This window comes from Mauremys mutica, chromosome 3, assembly GCF_020497125.1.
Source record: "Mauremys mutica isolate MM-2020 ecotype Southern chromosome 3, ASM2049712v1, whole genome shotgun sequence".
NCBI classification, from domain to species: Eukaryota; Metazoa; Chordata; order Testudines; family Geoemydidae; genus Mauremys; species Mauremys mutica.
Window position 1 is genome coordinate 204,409,198 of NC_059074.1, and position 22,950 is coordinate 204,432,147.

At 50.7% G+C, this 22,950-nt stretch overlaps 1 protein-coding gene across 1 annotated transcript; it reads right to left on the reverse strand.

The window, feature by feature from the left end:
* Positions 1-8,655: 8,655 nt before the first annotated feature.
* On the reverse strand, positions 8,656-22,511 carry OVOL2 (ovo like zinc finger 2). Its single transcript, XM_045010819.1, has 4 exons — positions 22,412-22,511; positions 17,689-17,882; positions 13,320-13,509; positions 8,656-11,226 (listed from the first exon to the last, which is right to left on the reverse strand). The coding sequence occupies exons 1-4, from the start codon at positions 22,509-22,511 to the stop codon at positions 10,916-10,918; spliced, it is 795 nt and encodes a 264-aa protein (XP_044866754.1). The 3' UTR covers positions 8,656-10,915.
* Positions 22,512-22,950: the final 439 nt, after the last annotated feature.

Here is a 22,950-nt window from a genome sequence, read left to right on the forward strand (position 1 = left end):
GGTGGTGTGGCTTTGTGTGTGTCAACTTTTCTTATTTGTTTCATTCCTTTGAATCATACACTTGAGCTTTTCTTGTCATCACTCAGGATTATGTATTTAAGTACAGCTGATCTATAATTTAAAAAGACTACCAACCAGACAGTGCTTGAAAAGGACTGAACAGGTTTGCTTTTGAACAGAAGAAGGGCCATGCTGGGTCTGACTCATAGCTCAGCGGTTCTCAACTGTGGGTCAGGACCCCAAAATGGGTCACGACCCTGTTCAGGCTGAAGCTGAAACCCAACGCCCAGGGCCAAAGCCCGAGAGCTTCAGGTTATAGGCCCCCTGCTTGAGACTGAAGCCCTTGGGATTCTGCGGTAGGCTCCCCCTCCCCCCCCAGGCCAGTGGGGCTTCAGTCCCCCCTTCTGGGGTCTTGTAGTAATTTTTGTTGTCAGAAGGGGGTTGCAGTACAATGAAATTTGAGAACCCCTGAATTGTAGCCTAATATCCTGTCTTCCAACACTGACCAATGCCAGACACTTCAGAGCAAATGAACAGGACAATTATCAAGTGAGCCATCCCCTTATCTTGTTACCAGTTACTGATCCATGAGATGACCTTCCTTCTCCCATGACTGCTTACTTTGCTTAAGAGATTTTGGTGTGGGATCTTGTCAAAGCTGTTCTGAAAGTCCTAGTATACAATGTCAACTAGATCACTCTTGTTGATGCCATTAAAGAATTCTAATAGATTGATGAGGCATGATTTTCCTTTACAAAAGCCCTGTTCATATAAGTGTATGATAATTCTGTTCTTTACTATAGTTTCAACCACTGTGCCTAGTACAGGCTGTTAAGACTAACTTCAGTAAGTGCCAAGATCACCTCTAGCGTCTTTTTTTAATAATCAGTTTTACATTACCTGTCCTCCAGGCATCTGGTATAGAGGCTGATTTAAACAAAGGATTACATACCACAGCTAGTAGTTTTGCAGTTTCATATTTCAGAACTTTTGGGTGAATCCCATCTGGTCCTGGTGGCTTACTACTGTTTGTCAGTTTGTTCCAAAACCACCTCTACTGACACCTCAATCTGGGATAGTTCATAGGTGCTGGAACTACAGGTGTTGCTGCACCCCTCTGGTTTGAAGTGGTTTCCATCATATGCAGGGTTTACAGTTTGATTCAGTGGCTCTCAGCACCCCCACTATAAAAATTGTTCCAGCACCCTGGGACTGTTCCTCAGATTTATCACCTAAAAAGAATGGATCAAGTGTGGGAATTTCCCTCACATCCTCTGCGGTGAAGACCGATACAAAGAACTCATTTAGGTGCTGTGCAACAGCATTGTCTGCCTTGAGTGCTCCTTTAGCACTTTGATTGTCCAGTAGCCCTGCTGACTGTTGGGCAGGCTTCTTGCTTCTGATGTACTTTAAAAAAAAATTGCTGTTTTTATGTCTTGCTAGTTACACAATTCTTTTTTGTCCTGACTGTTACAATTGACTTGCCAGAGTGTTTTTTTTTTCTAGTTTCCTCAATAGGACTTCACTTCCAATTTGTAAAGGATGCATTTTTGCCTCTAACCACCTCTTTTACTCTCCTGTATAGCCATGGTGGCATATTTTTGGACCTCTTACTGTTTGGTTGGTTGGGTTTTGGGTTTTGTTTTGGTTTTTGGGGGGGGGGGGAGGATATATTTGGGCCTCTATTATGGTGTTTCCATGCAAGCATTTCACACTTGTCACTGTTCCTTTTAAATTCTGCTTAATTAGCTTCCTCATTTTTTGTGTAATTCCCCTTTTTGAAGTTAAATGCGACTGTGGCACGTTTGTTTGGTATTCCCTCCCCGCCTTACAAGGAGATTAAATGTAATTGCATTATGGGCGTTATCACCAAGTGGGTCAGCTCTATTCACCTCTTGGACCAGATCCTTAGAGCCCTGTGCAGATACAAAATTTGGCTCTGCATGTGATCCGTGTACGTGGCCCATGGATATAAAGCAGATAGCCGCAGATTTGCAGGGCTCTAGATATAAAATTTGGATCCGCATCCATCCGTGGTCCGCAAACATGGTGTGCGGATAGCCACGTATTTGCGGGGCACTACAGATCCTGTGCTCCACTTAGAACTAGATTAGGAATTGCCTCTCCCTTGATGAGTTCCATAACTAGCTGCTCCAAGAAGCAGTCATTTAAATGGTGCATAGAAATTTTATCTCTGCTTCCTCTCCTGAGGTGACATGTATCCGTCAATAGGGGGATAGTTGAAATACCCCTTTATCGCTGGGTTTTCTGTTTGTGTAGCTTCTCGAATCGCCTTCAGCATTTCACTATTGCCATTCTGCTGAAATGGGTCAGCAGCATATTCATAGTGCTATATTCTTCTTATTGAAGCATGGACTTTCTATCCACAGAGATTGTTTATTCAAGCAAGTTGGATAAGCTTCTAGCTGTAGAAAGCCAGACTTGAATTTGCAGTTCCTGCAGAGCACACAGCAGTGTGGAAAACAATGCAGTGAAACTCCAAATCAGCTATTATGGCACTTCCTTGTTCACAGCTTGCCTGTAAATTGTGTGTTTAGTAAGCACGAATTAGCTTCATACCTAAAAGGACAACTGTGATCCAGATGCGCATTTGTAGTTCACTACTTTGTGTCAGCAGCCCTTCTCAGGCCTGACATACTCACTGCACCTACCACTTGTCATGAGCTTGACCTAAATGGTGTCTCATAAGATATTAGTAAACCAATAACTCACCGATAGTTAATGTTCTTACATGATGCATGTACGGGGTGTGTACAAAGAATTATGAATGTGCTAGAATTATTTTCTTAAAATGTGTTGGGCAAGCAGTGCATAAGCCCAGTCTGGCCTGGACAAAGGACTTTGTATTTGCTTGTCAGGCAGAGACAACAAAGGTCTAATTACATAAAAGGTAACAAAGCTGTCAAGAGGGGGAGAAGACAGCTTGACATCTGCATTCCAGCAAGAAAGAGACCTTATCTGGACTATAAACACAGGATCTAAACCTCAAATGATAAGTAATTCAGACAACTGACTGTATACAATATTACCGTATTATAAAAGTATCTGCTAAGCAAGATCTGTCCACAAACAATAGAGGTCCTTCTTACATACAAATCAGCAGGGGGATGGGAAGCCCACAGGAAGGGAAGAACTCCCTGAGTCAGCCTGAGCCAGGGGACAAAACAGTACGTTTGGGAAGAGGTACGGAGAAGCCATGTTGGCACCCATCAGAGGGCAGACAAGGGAACAGAGCTCTGGCAAGTGAAGAAAGAGGAGTTCCTTCGACCAAGGGAGTCACAGTCTCTGGGACTGGAAGTCGGGGAAGAACGTTGAACAAAGACTGTAGCTTGTTAAGTTAGGTCTTAGCCATTAGAATGTGGATTTTTACTTTTGTTTGCCACCCTTTCTAACTTTCTTCCTTCTACTTGGTGTCACAACCTGTGTCATTGTGTTGTTTTTTGTTTTATTTTTACAATACACCAACGCCGAGCTGTGCTTGAAGGGAAGGGAGCATTTGCCCCCGCTAAGTCAGTAAGCTGTAATGTGTAATGTCTCTTTAAAAGGGCAGACCGATGTTACTGGTGCTCTGAGTGTTCTACGGGAGGGCAGCGACTCTGCAGGAAATTCAGGTCTGGCAGCGTGTTGGGGGTCATCTTACCAGGTGTAACCAGAGTGGGGCCAGGGCTAACAAGCTGGAATCAGAACTGCTGAATTAGAGCTAACCCAGACACTCAGACCAGACTTGTGTGCTGGCTGGGAGCGTCTAGACAAGCACCACAGCAGCAGAGCCTTTTGAGGCACGTAGGGTTACAGGACAGGCAATGATACAACCCCTCTGGACTGCACTCCAGAATGTGCCATTAACATTTAGGCCAGGCCCAAAAGCTCTATTTAGATGGCTGAGCAGATGCCGAGTCAGGACTGCCACAGTAATTCTACCTGTTATGCAGGGATGTTCCACAACTCAGAATTGCCATGTTCAGGTGGGTGGTTTCAAGTGCATTACTTGATGGGCAATATTTTGTGGAAGGGTGAACCTGTATATAGCAAAGGGATGGCACAACAGAAGAACAGCTAAACAAGGAAATGAGAGACAGCCGCAGGCGCTAAGCTGCAGTCAGGTTGGATCATCTATGTTACAGATGCAGTAAAAGTCAGGAGAATGGCTAATAGGAAAGAGAGCACCGAGAGTTCCAAAAACAGATGCACAATATTAGAACGCTGAAATTGTTTAATATAGGATATGACACAGCCGCTAGATGTCTGCATGCAGTATGGAGTTCTACTCTGGAGGTGGCCAAAGGAGGCAAAGCTGGTCCAGGGGCTGTTTGCATCTGGCTGCCATTGATTTTATTTACTAAAACACCGTCTGTTTAAAGAGGAGAGGTGATTCTGCCTCTCAGTTGATAAACAACAGTAACAAGTCACCAGGACCGGATGGGATTCACCCAAGAGTTCTGAAGGAATTCAAATGTGAAATTGCAGGACTACTAACTGTAGTCTGTAACCTATCATTTAAATCAGCTTCTGTACCAAATGACTGGAGGATAGCTAATGTGATGCCAATTTTTAAAAAGGCCTCCAGAGGTTTATCCTGGCAATTACAGGCCAGTAAGCCTGACTTCAGTACCAAGCAAACTGACTGAAAGTATAGTAAAGAACAAAATTGTCAGACACGTAGATGAACATAATTTGTTGGGCAATAGTCAACATGGTTTTTGCAAAGGGAAATCATGCCTCACCAATCTACTAGAAGTCTTTGAGGGGGTCAACAAGCATGTGGACAAGGGGGATCCAGTGGATATAGTGTACTTAGATTTTCAGAAAGCCTTTGATAAGGTCCCTCACCAAAGGCTCTTAAGCAAAGTAAGCTGTCATGGGATAAGAGGGAAGGTTCTCGCATGGATTGGTAACTGGTTAAAAGACAGGAAACAAAGGGTAGGAATAAATGGTCAGTTTTCAGAAAGGAGCGAGGTAAATAGTGGTGTCCCTCAGGGGTCTGTACGGGGCCCAGTCCTATTCAACATATTCATAAAATGATCTGGAAAAAAGGGGTAAATCGTGAGGTGGAAAAATTTGCAGATGATACAAAACTACTCAAGATAGTTAAGTCCCAGGCAGACTGCGAAGAGCTAGAAAAGGATCTCACAAAACTGGGTGACTGGGCAACAAAATGGCAGATGAAATTCAATGTTGAAAAATGCAAAGTGATGCACATTGGAAACGTAATCCCAACGATACATATAAAATGATGGGGTCTAAAGTAGCTGTTACCAGCCAAGACAGAGCTCTTGGAGTCCTTGTGAATAGTTCTCTGAAAACATCCACTCAATGTACAGCAACAGTCAAAAAAACAAACAGAATGTTGGGAATCATTAAGAAAGGGATAGAGACTGAGACAGAAAATATCATATTACCGCTATATAAATCCAGGGTATGCCCACATCTTGAATACTGTGTGAAGATGTGGTCACCCCATCTCAAAAAAGATATATTGGAATTGAAAAGGTTCAGAAAAAGGCAACAAAAATGATTAGGGGGATGGAATGGTTGCCATACAAGGAGAGATTAAGAAGACTGGGACTTTTCAGCTTGGAAAAGAGGGGAATATGATAGAGGTCTATAAAAATATGATTGGTGTGGAGAAAGTAAATAAAGTGTTATTTACTCCTCATAACAAGAACTAGGGGCCACCAAATGAAATTAATAGGCACCAGATTTAAAACAAAAGGAAGTATTTTTTCACACAATGCACAGCCAACCAGTGGAATTTCCTGCCAGAGGATGTTGTGAAGGCCAAGACTATAACAGAGTTCAAAAAATAACTAGATAAGTTCATGGAGGATAGGTCCATCAATGGCTATTAGCCAAGATGGACAGGGATGGTGTTCCTACCCTCTGTTTGCCAGAAACTGGGAATGGGTGACAGGATGGATCACTTGATGAGTCCCTGTTCTGTTCATTCCCTCTGGGGCACCTGGCACTGGCCACTGTCGGAAGACAGGATACTGGGCTAGCTGGACCTTTGGTCTGATCCAGTACGGCCGTTCTTAAGACGTTCTTAAGTTTCTAACGCCATATTTAGGATCTGATGCTGCACCGCTGAAGTCAAAAGGCACATGACCAGCACTACACCAAAGTGGTCAGTATGGTGGCAGGAAAGGTTGTTCAGGACTTTTCAAGGTCTAGCCACTTAGGCCTGGTCTACACAGGATTTTTTTAATTTAATTTAATTTTTTAAACACCACAACTATATTGGTCACTTTTTTCATTAGTAAAATACTTATAGCAGTACAACCCTAGCATGGCTGTGGTTATACCAATATAAAGATGCCATCTACGGATATAACTTATTCCTCTTCCCATGCAAGAACAGCTATAGCAAAGTTTTATACCAACAACAACATCCACACAGCAGGCTGTACTGCCTCAGCTACACCAGCAGAGTTTAAGGACTGGCATTTTCAAAAGCGTCTAGCAAGACGTTGAGGTTACAGTGCAAATTTAAGCAATTACTCTAAGCCTAGAGAAAGTTACCTTACGATTGACCTGTGACATGCTCTAATGATGTAGTTGCTCATCTCCATCCAGTTTGAAGAGCGGAATGCTCACCTTGAGGGGTTTTTTGGTTTGATTTTTAAGTTATACTAACTTTTGGATGTGCTTCCTATTTCCAGAGGAAATACACTAAACTCATTACCAGGTACATACAAACCCCAGTTAAATATATATATATATATAAAAAAAACATTAAAAAAAATCCAAGAACAGGAGCAGCTGCAAAGGACAGTGCAATATATTGTAATTAATTTCCTAAGGTGGGAGAAGACCATGGGAAATATGCTGCATAGTAAATAAATCCCCATTCTGCCAGTTGAATTGATTCTAGAGACTGTCTGCATGGACCTTAAGCATTTCAACAGGAAAGGGGAGACTTGATGAATTTGTGGCACCTGTGGGCCTCTCAAAGGAGCTTCACAGGGTTCTCACTAAGAGATGAATACATCACATGGCATAGACAGTCCGCAAGCCTGGGTGGAGGAGGAATACAGCACCCCCTGCTGGAGAGTGAGAGGAAAACACTCCCGGAATGGGGAGGATGAAGTTTGACACTCACCGCTACTGAAGGCTTCCTCCTCCCATTGGGGAGTGCTGTGAGGAGGGATCACTCCCAGGGGAAGAGGGAAAATCACCCCCCTCTTGCGAAAAGCAGGGAGAGACTAAAACAAGACGGCCAAGGGCTCCCAGGAATCCCTTCCCCACAGCTGCAGATACCTAGCTTGTACGTTTTTTGTTCAGCGCAGGGGGTTTCTGGTCCATGACTAGGGCTCCTAGGTGGTGCCCCTCCAAAGGGCTCTGAGCACAGCGGGGACAAGACAGCATTTTGATTTCAACCCCGTGTCATGGGGTCCTACTCACTGTTAGGGTGCCTCCTCCTGGTTGCTCTGGGGATCAGCTCTTTGCAGGTCCAATCCCCCCTTCTGCCACTTGTTGTGTGCCTCTCTCCCTGAGACTCCAAGTGCTCTCCCTTCTTGGCTTGGCCCTCCCGCCAGGTCACAATGGTTTCCCCCTTCTGGGGTATCAAAGTCTTTCCACAGAAACTGTCTCCAGCAATCTTCTTATTCACTGCTCAGCTGGTGGCACTGCCCCAGTGGCTGGTAGGGGGACGTAGGCCCACCCTCTACTCCTGGTTCCAGACCAGGGACCTTCTACTCAGCAGCCAAGGCCTGCACTATCTTAACCTTTCCTGCAGTTTCCCTGAGACTTTTCCTACATCCTTTCCCTAGATTTCTCACCCTAACAGCCAGAGGGCGACTGCAGCCCCTTTCCACTGCCAGCTCCCTGGCATTATCCTAGCCCCGTCTGATCCTTCACAGCTGGGCTCGGTCATCTTTCAGGGGATTACTTGGGCCACCTAATTCCCCTCAGCTGTGGCCTAGTTGGTTGATCTGCCCCCCCTAGGCTAGTGTGGGATGAACACCCCATCACACCCTGCCATTACCATTGCCTCCTCCTGAGCCTCAATTGAAACAAGCTCAAACATTTCAAAACGTGTATCAACCACTACCCAGGCCTCTGGAGTACAGCTGATGCCTTGTGATGAAGCTGCTATACTCTGGCTCTGAACTGTAGCTGTTGGGGGATTAAATGGAGCGTGGTGAGAGGAGAAAAACATGCTCTGGAAGGGCTTTTATAAGTAACCCCACTTTAGAATTCCCTGGCGTTCTAAAGTTTGTGATTGCAAGCGACACTGTTCTCTTCGGGCCTTTTTTCTTTTACATTCCTGCTACTTAGGACAGAGTTAGGGTTGAAGAAGTAAGTTGGTCAGGAAATATCCTTAGTTGTTTTGTTTTTTCTGTTTAATAAAGTTGTCAGGGTGACTGGCGTTAGCTCTTGCCATATAGAACTGTTTATTCGCCACCAAATAAATTACATTATTTCCTGGACTACAGGTATGTCAAGTATATTTTGGCCTAAAATTTCTGCAATTAAAAAGAAACAGAATTAAATACAATTATCCACCTTTATTTTGCTAACCCATGTGATCAAACCTAAACTTTACGATCTTACACTCTCCAATCTCACGTATCAGTGTGCTTGCAGAGAGGCAAACCTTACTAGAAAAGAATAATCTTTATTTTGGATGCTGTTTCGTGCCAGTCCTTGCCCTAGCTAAGAACTCAAGCCGGCTTTCATCTCTGAAGCCTAAGACAGTCATGACCAGGGAACAACTAAGAGTCAAAATATAATCTGCAGCCAAAATGTCACTAAGTGAATATTCTGTCATTCATCTCGACACTTTGTACTTGGAATTCTGTTTATGAAAGTATCCCTTGCAACCTTTCCTGTTACATAGGACAGTAAGTTTCTTATTCGTTACATCAAAGCTTCACTTTATTAAGATTCTTTCAAGGCCCCAAGCACCCTCAGTCTTGTTGCATAAAATAGTTGCTTCATTAAGAAATGCTTAAGAACACCCAAAAGCTTTCCCTCCCCCGTCCAAAGCCCTCGCAGATGTCTGCACCAGGACTGAGGCAATCAAAGAAAATTTAGTTTTTACAGACACAACCAGAATCTGACATCATTTTCCTATATTAACCATGGAGGTGCTGATGAGTTCCGTTCCGTACTTCAGGCTGAGTTCCATTTTGCATTAAAGCCAGGATGCAATCTCTGTTTTGTATACAAAATAAGCGTGTGTCCTCCCCAAACGTCCAGCACTCACTCTCTGAGTACACAATGAGTTTTCGGATAATTTACAAGTAAATTCATTCCTTGGTTTATGGAGTCAAACTGGGTCCTTTAAGAAATTACTGTTGGCATGAGTCTTTTCTCTGTCCTGAGTGATCTTAGCAGAGTAGAGCACCAATCGCCACCCTTCCTGGACAGCTAATTTGCAAGCAACGGTACTATTGGCTGTAATGACTCAGTGGTACCAAAGCACACTGGACACATGTGCCATGAGTTCTGACTGACGGATGGCTTGGCCCAGCTGGCATTGCTCTTCAAAGGTTCCATTCGGCGGCTGCACACTTGTTTGGGCATCAGTGTCTGTAAGGCTCCCCAATGGCACTGCTGCTTGGCTCCATTGAGCACTGGGCCAGCACCGCCAAAGGAACCAGAGGGGGAGCAAAGGGGAAGCAGAGATATTGGGACTCCGGGCCTCGGGTCTTTCTCTCCCTGATCCTGCCACACAGCAGAGTGGTGGTCTCACTAACGCAGCCTTCTAAACCAATAAGTCAATGGCAAACCAAGGGCCAGATTCACCAGTAAGCACTGGTTGATGTGTGCCGCTCTGGCGATGCAATGCAGTTCTATAACTAGATGAACTGGCTAATGCCCTCTGGCTGCTTTGCATTGCTTTGGTATCCCAGCAAATCCAGCCTTGGAAGTTTAATTTTTTTTTTAAATGATTGAAGGTTGGTGCTGTGTATCTTCAAGTCCTTAGAACTATCTGGTAGCATTCTCTTTGGGTTTCTTATTTAGTGTTCATCTATGAAAATGTTTTAGAACTAGGGAAATTCCCAGACAAAAAAATATATATTAAGATGGAGTTAAGGTTAAAAAGAGGCCTCAGTAATTAAACAACTGCCACAGGGATGTGATAGTGATCTCAGAACTAAGCATTAAAAAAACAGGCAATTCAGAGTTAAGGTTACACTCAAAAGAAATCCAAACATGTTAAGGTAAGAAATGCACAGTCAAGGCGCACAAAAAAACCTTAACTCTGCCCTGGAATCATGCCCCGGGGGGGGGGGGCAGAAATAATATGAAAAAAAATCTAACATCTTTAAAATTCATTTTTTTCTAACCTGGGATTACAAATCCTAACAACCTTAATCATAATCACATGGTTTCTGCATGGTTTCACTACAGGGCAGAGTTTAGGTTGTTTGAGTGTATTGACTGTTCATTTCTTACCTTATGATACATACTCTCATCCTTAACTTCATTTTACTGTAGATTCTCATCTGGGAATAATATTAAGGATACCTAGCTCTTATCTAGCACTTTTCACCCACAGATTTCAAGATTTCAAAGCACTTTACGAAGCTGATTAGTGTCATTATCTCCATTACGCAGTTGAGAAAACTGAATCATGGAAATGTTAAGTGACTTGCCCAAGGTTACACAGCAGGCCAGTGGCAGAGCTGGGAACTGACGTGGAGTCTCCCGAGTACCAGTGCAGGGCTCTATCCACAGGTGATGCTGGCTCCAAAATTTTCCCTTTTATTCTCACGATTAAAAAAGCCTTGTATTTGCATTAAGCTGAGAACATTTCTTTCACATTCACAGCCTGTCATTACCAAAAGGACAAGATGCCTGCTATTACACGGATCCCTTTCAAAGCTGTTTGAAAAAATACCCGACATGTAAACTTCATTGCATGTGACCGCTGTAATCCACTGCGTTACTCGTCTTCCTCATCATCTTCAGGGTTCCTCTGCAGGACAGAGGTCAGTTTATTCTGTAAGACGGCTGCCAGCTTTTTAGAGGTTTTCTTGAGGAAAGCACTCCCAGGGTGAGCGTTATTGACATGCAGATACAAGTCCTCTTGCGTTGGGCCCGTGTAGCCACAATCTTCGCAGACGTAAAGTTTATCGCGCCGCTGTTTGTAAGCATATTGCTGCTGCACCCCGTGGATCTTTTTAAGGTGGGATTCCAGAGAACATCGCTGGGTAAATGCCTTGTTGCAGATCTCACATTTGTAAGGACGAATTCCTGCAAGGCCAGACAACGTTATTTATTATTAATTATGATGACTCACATTTATTGCAATAACACTTTAGGACCAACCAAGAAAAACGCCCCATTGCGCTAGGCTACAAACACTGATTAGTAGACAGTCCCTGCCCCAAACCGCTATGCCACTGTAGCACCATAGTGCAGATTCTTCCTACAGTGACACAAGGGGGTTTTCCACTGCAGTAGATAATCCATCTCCCCAAACGACGGCAGCTAGGTCAACAGATTCTTTCGTCAACCTAGCCGCCTTTACGGGGGGGGAGACCAGCATAGCTACAGCGCTCCGGGGTGGGAATTCTTCACAATTCCCATCAAATCCAGTTGGAATTCAGGGAAAACAGTCAAGTTTCAAATTGTATCTAGAACAAACAAAATGTACCTCTTTTACAAACAATACCTTTGATTAAACTGAAAGAATTTATGCTGGTTACTTTTTACATCGAATGCAGCTCAGGCAATGGAAGATGACTAATCACTTTCACTTTCACAGATTATCAGGGTTGGAAGGGACCTCAGGAGATCATCTAGTCCAACCCCCTGCTCAAAGCAGGACCAATCTCCAAATGGCCCCTGCAAGGATTGAACTTCACAACCCTGGGTTTAGCAGGCCAATGCTCAAACCACTGAGCTACCCCTCTCATGCACTATCAGAGAGCTGCAAAGTTTTGGTTGCAAACACTGCAAGGAACAATTGTTTCACAGAAACATCACACTATACTGTATATGGAACTGTGTCTGCTGGTCTTAACTTTTTTTTTTTTTGTCCTTAATAAAAGTTTGTTTTTACAAAATCTAAACTCTGGGCCAAACTGAACCTGACGGTGTGTCTCAAAATGTTGTTCCCTGCTGTTCGTCTCCAACAGCTTTCCATGCACAAATTGAAGATCCCACAATGCTTTTCAAATGGAAAGATGAATATCTTGGCCAACGTTTTCTCAGTACATTAGATGTCAGTGGCTGTGTGGGAGCGACTGCTAAGCCATAAATGCCGTGTTTGCCTACACAGTTATTGCACCTGGATGTGCAGTGGGATACCTGGCTAAGGACTCTCTGCTTGGGGATACCATAAACAAAAAGGTTGATCAGGGTTGCACCGCAGCATCCCTAAGGTCCTGGCTAGTACTGAAACCGAGAGAAATCAGGGAGCTTGTCCAGCGGTCATAGGGTGACCAGACAGCAAATGTGAAAAATCAGGACGGGGGTGGGGGTAGTAGGAGCGTATATAAGTAAAAGACCCAAAAATCGGGACATCTGGTCACCCTAAGCAGTCACTGGGTGTCCAAATCCTGCAGCACAAGCTAAACACCTGCTGGGTTAATGACCCCTATTTTATAGGGTAGCCAGCTTGCCCAAGACTGTCTGCAGTGGGGAGGCTGGGTCAAGGGGTCCCTCAGAATTGCACTGGTGTAACTAGATTGATTTAGTGAAACCAGGGTAACCTTCCAGTGGACACTCTTAAAAGTCAATCAATCCATATTTACTGGGCTTAATTCAGTTATCTGCCACTCTTACAAGAGTGTCCACATAAGGGGTTATACCAGTTTAGGCTCCCTCTGCGTTCACACTCGCACTGGTTTACTTAAATTGGCGCAAACACTCTTATTCCAGTCTGACAGCAGCTTATTTTGGTTTAGCTTAATCCTGTTCCTAACTGAGTGAAGCTAACCTGGAACAACAGTGTCCACACAGCCTTTTGTACCTTAAATGTCTCCACACCGAGCCGCACAAGCCCTTCATTGAATAGCTGCAATTTCTGTGAAACCCAAAGGAGCGCGATTCTGCCACAGCTGGCTCTGTGGGGCATCTGTGCTCAGGGCTAGGAGAAGACACATTTGCTCTCTGGCTTCCCTCAAACCAGCCAGTCTGGAGGGGAGGCGGAGTGGGATGTAACCAAACCAAACCGTACTTATCTGAGGTTGTACTGAATATAAAATCCTGTTCTGTGGTTCACCCTTTGACTATTCACCAAAACACTGCTTTCTGTTGCCTGTAGGGGGCAGAGCACTTTAGTTTTAAAAAAAGGAACACCACGTGGTCGGGCTGCAGCACCTTCTCCCAGCTGCTCTCACCTGTATGGGTCCTTACGTGTCTCTTCAGGTCAAAGGTGTCATTGAATCCTTTGCCACAGAAGGTGCACAGGTGTCTCTTTACTTGGCTGTGACACTTCACGTGACGGTTGAGCATCCTCTGCAAGCGAAAGCCTTTGCCGCACAGCTCACAATTGTGCAGCGCCGCATCATCGCAGGTGCCAGTCGTGAACTAGCAGATGGAAATGAAACATGCTTTGATTCGACTGTGGGTCGACAGGCAAGAGCAAAGAACAGGGGGATTCTCTCTCTGCACAGTGAAAAAATCCTCACGGTAACAACACAGGAGAAACTGAATAGTATCGCAAACGAGAAATCGGCTTTTATTGTCTGAGGTCTTAGCTTCCCTCTTGCACCCACATCCCTCACACCGACCTCCCTGCATTATCAGGGCTTTCATCTCCTAAAACGTTAGGGCCAGAGATCCATTGCAGCCGATATGTCCCTGCATTACATGCCCCCCTCCTGTGCCCCCATAATCCGTGTCACAACCTGGATCTGAAAACAGAGCGCCATTTCACAATACACTGAATTACCCGCCCACCTGTAGCCAGAGCACAAAGGACGGCCAGGTGCCCCGCTTCCATTGATGGTGCGCCTAATTCTGCCCTTTAGACCATAGTTGCTAACACATATTGTGCCTGAGGGTTTGTTTTTAGCCCTATTTTTAAAAAAACCGCTAAAAACGCTCAAGTCCCACTAAAGGAGCTGTAGTGATTTGAGTCTATGGGTTATTACAGGTAGTGGAATTGCATCTCAATAACATAGATTTGGGTGGAGATTATTCCATATGGACTTGGGCAAGATCTTCAGCTGGTGTCAATCGACTTCTCTCCATTTAAGTCAGTGGAGCTACACCAATTTGACATATATAAGAACTGAATTGCTCGGAGTGGAGAGTTCTGCAGACACGGCCTCAAACATTGTGTGAGCCTCTGGATATAGTTAATAAAATGAACTGAAAAGGTGAGCTCATGTGGGGGTGGGGGGGTCAGAGTGAAAAGTGCTAAGTGAATTTCTAACTCTTGTTCAAACTTATATGAGAGAGGACTGGCTGAATGGAAGAGAACAGGGTTTCTAAAGCATGTGAAACAATCTTATTTGGGATTTCTTGAATTTGTAGTATGTCAGTTAGTGAGGCATGGATACCAGCTTCCTTACTGCCATGTTAATGTGGGTTGTTTGTGTTGGAAGAGAAACAGCTAGCACGACATTGGGTTAGACATTGAGAAATGAGGATGACTCCATCCACCATCACAAGGAATTATACAACCTAAGGCCCGGACCACAGACTCCGCACAGATCTGAGGAGTTCCGCAGCTTATGGGGCAAAGTCCGAAGCCCAATTTAATGGACAAGGAGCAATCTCAGAGTCCCTGCAGGTTTTTCCACAGGACAAAAGGGAACCTGTCCCATGAGTCATAAACCGAGATAATAGAAACATGGGGTCATGAGAAAAAATGAAAACATTCCGAAGTTTTATGCCCTAATCCAGCCAAGCACTTCAGCACATGCTTTACTCTAAGCCTGTGAGTAACCCATTAGCTTCAATGGGACTCCTCATACTTAGGTATTTTGCTGGATCAGGACCTTGGTCCTTGTCTCCATGAGAGAGTTATGCCGGTCTAACTGAGGCCTCATCGTCACAGGAAAGTTTTACCAGTTAGAGAGGTAGAACCCCCTAGATCAGTGGTTTTCAACCAGGAGTACGCGTACCTCTGGAGGGTATGCAGAGGTTCTCCGGGGGGTACATCAACTCATCTAGATATTTGCCTAGTTTTACAACAGGCTGCATAAAAAACACTAGCAAAGTCAGTACAAACTAAACTTTCATTCTATATACTATACACTGAAATGTAAGTACAATATTATACATTTATAATTCTATGGTAAAAATGAGAAAGAAAGCAATTTTTTAGTAGTAGTGTGTGTCTGTATTTTTATGTCTGATTTTGTAAGCAAGTAGTTTTTAAGTGAGGTGAAACCTGGGGGTACGCAAGACAAATCAGATTGCTGAAAGGGGTACAGTAGCCTGGAAAGGTTGAGAGCCACTGCCCTAGATAGACACACGTAGCCACTCTGCTACGGGTTATTTTCAGTTTAGCTTAAATCCCTTCCAAGCAACATACAAAACACAAAAAAGCCACCCTTATACTGGAATAAGAGCATCTACACAGAGGATTATGAGTGTATTTGACTTAACACCTTAGTTTACACCGAAAAAAACGTCCCAGTATAGACAAGGCTTAAATCGGTTTAAGATCACACCGTTAGTGAAATCATATAAACAAGATTTCAGTGTATCTCTAAGGACTTCCTTTTGCTGTGTTTGATGGAACAGAAGATTTGTTTACCAAAAAGTTTCTAGAGGTTTTGGTTGTGAAGATAATCCTTACAAAGTAAGCCAGCATGCCATTGTGTTGACTCTGCAGAGACTGAAACAATAGAGTCTTCCCCAGTTTATCTCACTTGCCTGTTAATTAACTTGAAAGTGTTATTATGAGTTAATGTTTTCATTCTTGAGTCTAACACAAGAAAGGTCGAGCTAATGTGATTATCTGAAGTGGCTGGACCCGATGCTGGCGATTCAGCTATTTGGAAGAACGTCCTTTATGGGGGAGGCTCAATGTTTTGATTATGCTAATAGTTAAACATTAATTTGATAGCCCGCTGGCCACTAAGGATATATCTATGCTGCAGTAAAAGACCAGCAGCTGGCCTGGATCAGCTGACTCAGGCTCCTGGGGCTTGGGAGGCAGGGTTATAAAACTACAGTGTAGACACTGAGGATGGGGCTGGGACCTAAGACCCCATGTGGGAGGAGCATCCCAGAGCCCAGGCTCCAGCCCCAGCTGGACTGTCTATATTGGAATTGTCTAGCCCCATAAGCCCAAGTCAGCTGACTCGTGCCAGCCCTCTGTGCCCCGGGTCTCTTATCACAATGTGGACATACCCTAAAACACAAGGTGAAAGGTGAGTTTAGCAGTCAGAGCAAAAAAGGAGTTTAGCAGACTCCTGAGAATCTGCAGTGCATTTAGTGGTGTTTCTAGAAAGCTTGGGGGTGCTCTGCAGAAACTCGGTTAATAAGATGATACATATTTCTGCGTGATCATCTCTGTGGCCCTAACAATATCGGGGATTAAAATATAAGGGTCATCAGTAAACTAGTGAGCAAAATAAATCCTTGTAGAAATTCCACAGTTTGAGCAAAAAATAACCCCAAATTCTTTTCTTCCTGGCCACATGTGGCCCAGATCCCGCAATCAGCTTGGTACAAACACAAGGTTTTACCTACACAGAGATCGCAGCAGAATCAGGGCCTACAGCAGCACAAAGCTATTCTGTACTGAACCATTATACAAATAATAAATAACAATGAAGAGGCAGAGAAATAGGTTTTCCTGAAGCCCTGGCTATTTTGCCTGATCCTCCTCCTCCTCAGTAGCAAAGCAGTGCTAGCAGAAACTGGTTCGTGGGAAAGATAATAAGCCAGCTGCAAAATTTTGAACGAAGCCTCCGTAGTGAGGCTGAAGTCATTTGCTCTGATCGGGCTACTTTTTCTTTTACACTCAAACAACTGCCCTTTTTCTGTCTTGCCATTTCTGCTGAAATCTCCATTACCATCAGCTGGGTTTTGACTCCACTCAGTCAGGCTCCAAATATGCACATGTGTGTACATGCAAGAAACACACACGGAGAGTGAATTTTTCCAAGTACACCTCTACCCCGATAGAACGCTGTCCTCGGGAGCCAGAAACTCTTACCGCGTTATAGGTGAAACCGCGTTATATCAAACTTGCTTTGATCCGCCGGAGCGCACAGGTCCCACACCCGCCCCCAGCACTGCTTTACCGCGTTATATCCAAATTCGTGTTATATCGGGTCGCGTTAGATCGGGGTAGAGGTGTAGTTAGTTAACAGACAATTCATGAATTTCAACACATGGTGAGTGTCTAAACCCCCTAATCTGCCTTGCAAAGCTCATCCACGGTTTTTGAGGGCGGGTATTTCCATAGCTTTGTATTTATTTAACGGAAAGGACATTTTTACAGTAGGCCCTTGGCTATAGTTTTGGGAGGGGGCAGAGGGGCGTTGCCCCCTCCCAACTGCATTGCTCCCCCACACGCAGCCCCATTGGCCTGACTCGAGTTTCCCCCCCAATATAGAAGTCAAACTATGCCTACGAGGAGGCCCCGGTGTGGCCCAGATCCTCCAAGGTATGTAGGCGTCTAACTCCAATAGGAGTCAGGTGCCTAAATACCTTGGGTGGTCTGGGCCTGTGTTCCCCGGCTGACGGTCACCGGGCTGGTTGTGCGCCGGGTGGACACATTATGGGAGGCTGGGGCTGTACCTTGATTTTCGATCTGACCACTGGGCGCTTCATGGCCAAGTCCAGAAGGGTCCCCTCTGCGTCCCCGATCTCGGCTGCTAGCTGAGGAGTCTCACTCCGCTCAGCCTCCCTCGTGCTGGCGGCGCTGCTGCCATTGCTCTCCAAGCTGCAGCTGTCTTCGATGCGGCAGTTCAGCAGCACACAGCTTATCCCCCCTGGGGCGAGGCCGAGAAGGGGGGTTACTGGGAAAGGGAGAGACGCTGGCTGCAGGGGAAAGGGGGTGGCCCGGATTCAGCGCTCCTGCAAGAGGAGTAACAGTGGCCACGGGAGGGGCAGCCGCAGCAGGGTGCAGATAGCAGCTGCAGTGCTGCCGGGGCCGGCTGGGCTCTGGCCCTTCCCAGAAGAGGGTCGCGGGAGCAGAGTGGGAGGGTGCCACCCAGGGACAGGCAGGCAGGGGGCAGGCGGGCAGGGTGCTGCCGGAGGGCGCAGGCAGGCAGGGTGCTGTCCAGGAACAGGCTGGCAGGGCGCAGGCAGGCAGGGTGCTGTCCAGGGGCAGACAGGCAGGGGGCAGGCGGGCAGGGTGCTGCCGGAGGACGCAGGCAGGCAGGGTGCTGTCCAGGGACAGGCTGGCAGGGTGCTGCCGGAGGGCGCAGGCAGGCAGGGTGCTGTCCAGGGGCAGACAGGCAGGGGGCAGGCAGGCAGGGTGCTGCCGGAGGGCGCAGGCAGGCAGGGTGCTGTCCAGGGGCAGACAGGCAGGGGGCAGGCAGGCAGGGTGCTGCCGGAGGGCGCAGGCAGGCAGGGTGCTGTCCAGGGGCAGACAGGCAGGGGGCAGGCGGGCAGGGTGCTGCCGGAGGGCGCAGGCAGGCAGGGTGCTGTCCAGGGGCAGACAGGCAGGGGGCAGGTGGGCAGGGTGCTGTCCAGGGACAGGCTGGCAGGGGGCAGGCGGGCAGGGTGCTGTCCGGGGACCGGCCGGCTGGGGGCGGGCGGGCAGGGTGCTGTCCAGGGGCAGGCAGGCAGGGGGCAGGCAGGCAGGGTGCTGCCGGAGGGCGCAGGCAGGCAGGGTGCTGTCCAGGGGCAGACAGGCAGGGGGCAGGCAGGCAGGGTGCTGCCGGAGGGCGCAGGCAGGCAGGGTGCTGTCCAGGGGCAGACAGGCATGGGGCATGCGGGCAGGGTGCTGCCGGAGGGCGCAGGCAGGCAGGGTGCTGTCCAGGGGCAGACAGGCATGGGGCATGCGGGCAGGGTGCTGCCACAGGGCGCAGGCAGGCAGGGTGCTGTCCAGGGGCAGACAGGCAGGGGGCAGGCGGGCAGGGCACTGCTGGAGGGCGCTGCCGGTGGACGCAGGTGGTGGTGGGGTGCCAGGCTGTCATGGGGCAGGAAGGAAGGGCACTGTCCAGAGGCGGGTGGGCAGGCTGGCAAGAGGCAGGAGGGGGGCAGGCAGAGTGCAGGTACCAGGGGGTGCCAGGCTGGTGGGCAGGATGCTGCCTGGGGCGAGCAGGCAGGTAGGGGGAGGCATGCCAGGCTGGCAGGCAGGGCGCAGGTGGGGGGCAGAGGTTCCAGGCTGGTGGGCAGGCAGGGTACTATCCAGGGGCAAGCTGGCAGGGCACAGGTGGCTCCAGGCTGGCAGACAGGGTGCAGATGGCAGGGGGTTGCCAGCCAGGCAGGGGGCAGGTCGGGGAGTGGTACCAGGCAGGCAGGGTGCTTTGCAAGGCCAGGTGGGGCAGGAGGTGGTGGGGTGCCAGGCAGGCAGGGCGCAGGCAGTGAGGGGTGCTGGGCAGGAAGACAGGGTGCTATACAGGGGCAGGTAGGATGCGGGTGGTGGTGGGGTGCCAGGCAGGCAGGGCACAGGTGGTGTGGGGGGGGTGCCAGGCAGGCAGGGTGTTATGCAGGGGCAGGCAGGGTGCAGGTGGTGGTGGGTGCCAGACAGGCAGTGGCCAAGTGGAGGGGTGCCAGGTATGGTGCAGGTGGTGGGGTGGGGAGTGCCAGGCAGGCAGGCGCGCGCAGGTGGTGGGTGCCATGCAGGCAGGGAGCAGGAGGTGGGGGGGTGCCAGGCAGGGCACAGGTGGTGAGGGGTGCCAGGCAGGCAGAGGGCAGGTGGTGCCAGGCAGGGGGTGCCAGGCGGGCAGAGGGCAGGTGGTGCCAGGCAGGGGGTGCCAGGTGGGCCGAGGGCAGGTGGTGCCAGGCAGGGCACAGGTGGTGTGGTGGGGTGCCAGGCAGGCAGGGTGTTATGCAGGGGCAGGCAGGGTGCAGGTGATGGTGAGTGCCAGGCAGGCGGGACACAGGCAGTGGACAAGTGGGGGGTGCCAGGCACGGTGCAGGTGGTGGGGGGGCTGCCAGGCGGGCGCAAGTGGTGGGGGGTGCCATGCAGGCAGAGGGCAGGCAGGGAGTGGTGCCAGGTAGGGCACAGGTGGGGGGAGGCAGGCAGATGGCGTTGGTGCCAGGCAGGGCACAGGTAGTGGGGGGTGCCAGGTAGTGGGGGGTGCCAGGCAGGCAGAGGGCAGGTGGTGCCAGGCAGGGGTGCCAGGCAGGGCACAGGTGAGGGGGCGGTGGGCAGAGGGCAGGTGGTGCCAGGCATGGCACAGGTGGCAGAGGGTGCCAGGCAGGGGGTGCCAGGCAGGCAGAGGGCAGGTGGTGCTAGGCAGGGGGTGCCAGGCAGGCAGAGGGCAGGGGGTGCCAGGCAGGGGTGCCAGGCAGGGAGTGCCAGGCGGGCAGAGGGCAAGTGGTGCCAGGCAGGGGGTGCCAGGCAATCAGAGGGCAAGCGGTGCCAGGCAGGCAGAGGGCAGGGGGTGCCAGGCAGGGCACAGGTGGCAGGGGGTGCCAGGCAGGGGGTGCCAGGCGGGCAGAGGGCAAGTGGTGCCAGGCAGGGGGTGCCAGGCAAGCAGAGGGCAAGTGGTGCCAGGCAGGCAGAGGGCAGGGGGTGCCAGGCAGGGGGTGCCAGGCAGGCAGAGGGCAGGGGGTGCCAGGCAGGGCACAGTTGGCAGGTGGTGCCAGGCAGGGCACAGGTGGCAGGTGGTGCCAGGCAGGGGGTGCCAGGCAGGCAGAGGGCAGGGGGTGCCAGGCAGGGCACAGGTGGCAGGTGGTGCCAGGCAGGGGGTGCCAGGCGGGCAGGGTGCAGGTGGTGCCAGGCAGGGGGTGCCAGGCAGGCAGGGTGCAGGTGGTGCCAGGCAGTGGGGGGTGCCGGGCAGGCAGAGGGCAGGGGGTGCCAGGCAGGGCACAGGTGGCAGGGGGTGCCAGGCAGGGGGTGCCAGGCGGGCAGGGTGCAGGTGGTGCCAGGCAGGGGGTGCCAGGCAGGCAGGGTGCAGGTGGTGCCAGGCAGTGGGGGGTGCCAGGCAGGCAGAGGGCAGGGGGTGCCAGGCAGGGCACAGGTGGCAGGTGGTGCCAGGCAGGGGGTGCCAGGCGGGCAGGGTGCAGGTGGTGCCAGGCAGGGGGTGCCAGGCAGGCAGGGTGCAGGTGGTGCCAGGCAGGGGGTGCCAGGCAGGGCACAGGTGGCAGGTGGTGCCAGGCAGGGGGTGCCAGGCAGGCAGGGTGCAGGTGGTGCCAGGCAGTGGGGGGTGCCAGGCAGGCAGAGGGCAGGTGGTGCCAGGCAGGGCACAGGTGGCGGGGGGGGGGGGGCGCGCTGTTTGAGCAGCGGGCGGGCGGGGCGGGGCGGCCCTGCGAACAGGGCAATCGGAAACTCAAACACTTAATGGTCCCAAAGTTCAAACAGCCCAGCCGGGACCGGCCGCGGCTTCCTCCTTCCCGTTATACCCGCGCAGGGGGAGGCGGCAGGAGCCCGGGGCCCCACCCCGTGCGCTCAGCAGCCTCGGGCTGTTCGGGGGGCGCTGCCCCGGGGACCAGGGCCCGATCCCGGGGGTGTCAATGGACCCCCCCCTTGGCTCCGGGGGGCTTTTGGATCAGGCCGAGAGGCCAGCGGGACCGGGAGTCACTGGGGGGGGGGTGAGGGGAGGGGGGTCTGGATCAAGCCCGGTTTGGGGAATGTCCCCGGGCATCAGCTAGGATCGGGGGGGCACATCCCCCCACCCCCCGATCCTCCCACATCCAGCCCCACACCCCCATACACCCCCCCATGCACCCAGCCCCACAGCCCCCCCACCCCCACATCCAGACCCTTTCCCCTCCACAGTCCCCCACCCCCACGTGTCCATCCAGCCCCACAGCCCCCACCCACATACATACCCCATCCCCCCACATCCAGCCCCACACCCCCATACACCCCCCATGCACCCAGCCCCACAGCCCCCCCACCCCCACATCCAGACCCTTTCCCCTCCACAGTCCCCCACCCCCACGTGTCCATCCAGCCCCACAGCCCCCCACCCACATACATACCCCATCCCCCCACTCCACCCCCAGCCCCCACCCCCACATACACCCAGCCCCACATACACCCAGCCCCACAGCCCCCCCACAGTCCCCCACATCCAGCCCCACAGCTCCCCCCCCCCACGTGTCCATTTCTGTGTCCCAGCTGCGAGGTACTATCACGTGCGACGACCTTCCCCCGGGGTTTGTTCTCGCGGAACATCTTCACCCTCCCTCCCCAAAACTCTTGCCAAAACTGCGCCCCCCCCTGCGGGTCCCTCCGCCTTCCCGCGGGCCCCGATCTATTTCGGGGAGGGGGTGTCAGCCCGCCTCCCCTCCCCCTGCTGGGCAGCGAGCGGTGCTGTCGCAGGCAGGTGACCGCCCTACCTAGCCGCCGCCCCCCCCCCCCGGCGCCAGCCGCCCCCCGAGGCGCCGCGCTCCGTACCTGGGATGTAGGTGTCCGCTCGCTCCTCGTCCGGCAGCGCATCCCAGCTGCGGCTGGCCGGCTGCGGGCTCCGCCGCTTCACCAGGAAGGCTCTGGGCATGGTGCGGGCGGGCGCCGCCGGCCGGGCTCCCCCCTTCTGCCCCCGCTCGCGGGTCCTCCCGCTGCCCCCCGCGCAGCGCCGAGCCGGGCCGCTGCAGCTCCGGGGCCGCCCGCACCCCCGGCGCCGGCAGCGGGTCCCGCAGCGGGGAGCGGAGCCCGCATGCACCCAAGAGAGGGGGTGGGGGGGAAAAAGTTTCCTAAGGTGGAATAGAAAAATGCACCAGGAAACTCGGCGAGGAGCATGCGTGCTGCAAACATAACGGTGTCAACAAGCCTCCTTACCTGTCCGACCGGTTGGAGCGGCTCCGCTTTGTTCCAGCCCTTCCTCCTTAGGCATGAATGTTTGCAAAAGAATTCAGCGTCTGGGGAGGGGGGGGGGGATCCACCATGTTCTCCTTCCCCCCCCCTTTAACTCCCCCCTCAGCAGGCCGCCGGCCGGC

Bases quoted from the DNA above. Each gene is read 5' to 3' on its own strand.
- OVOL2 (XM_045010819.1), bottom strand. From the start codon at position 22,511: ATGCCCAGAGCCTTCCTGGTGAAGCGGCGGAGCCCGCAGCCGGCCAGC. The intron at 17,883-22,411 runs GTACGGAGCGCG...GCCTCGCCCCAG, and splicing joins AGCGGACACCTACATCCCAG to GGGGGATAAGCTGTGTGCTG. The intron at 13,510-17,688 runs GTACAGCCCCAG...TCCATCTGCTAG, and splicing joins TGGTCAGATCGAAAATCAAG to TTCACGACTGGCACCTGCGA.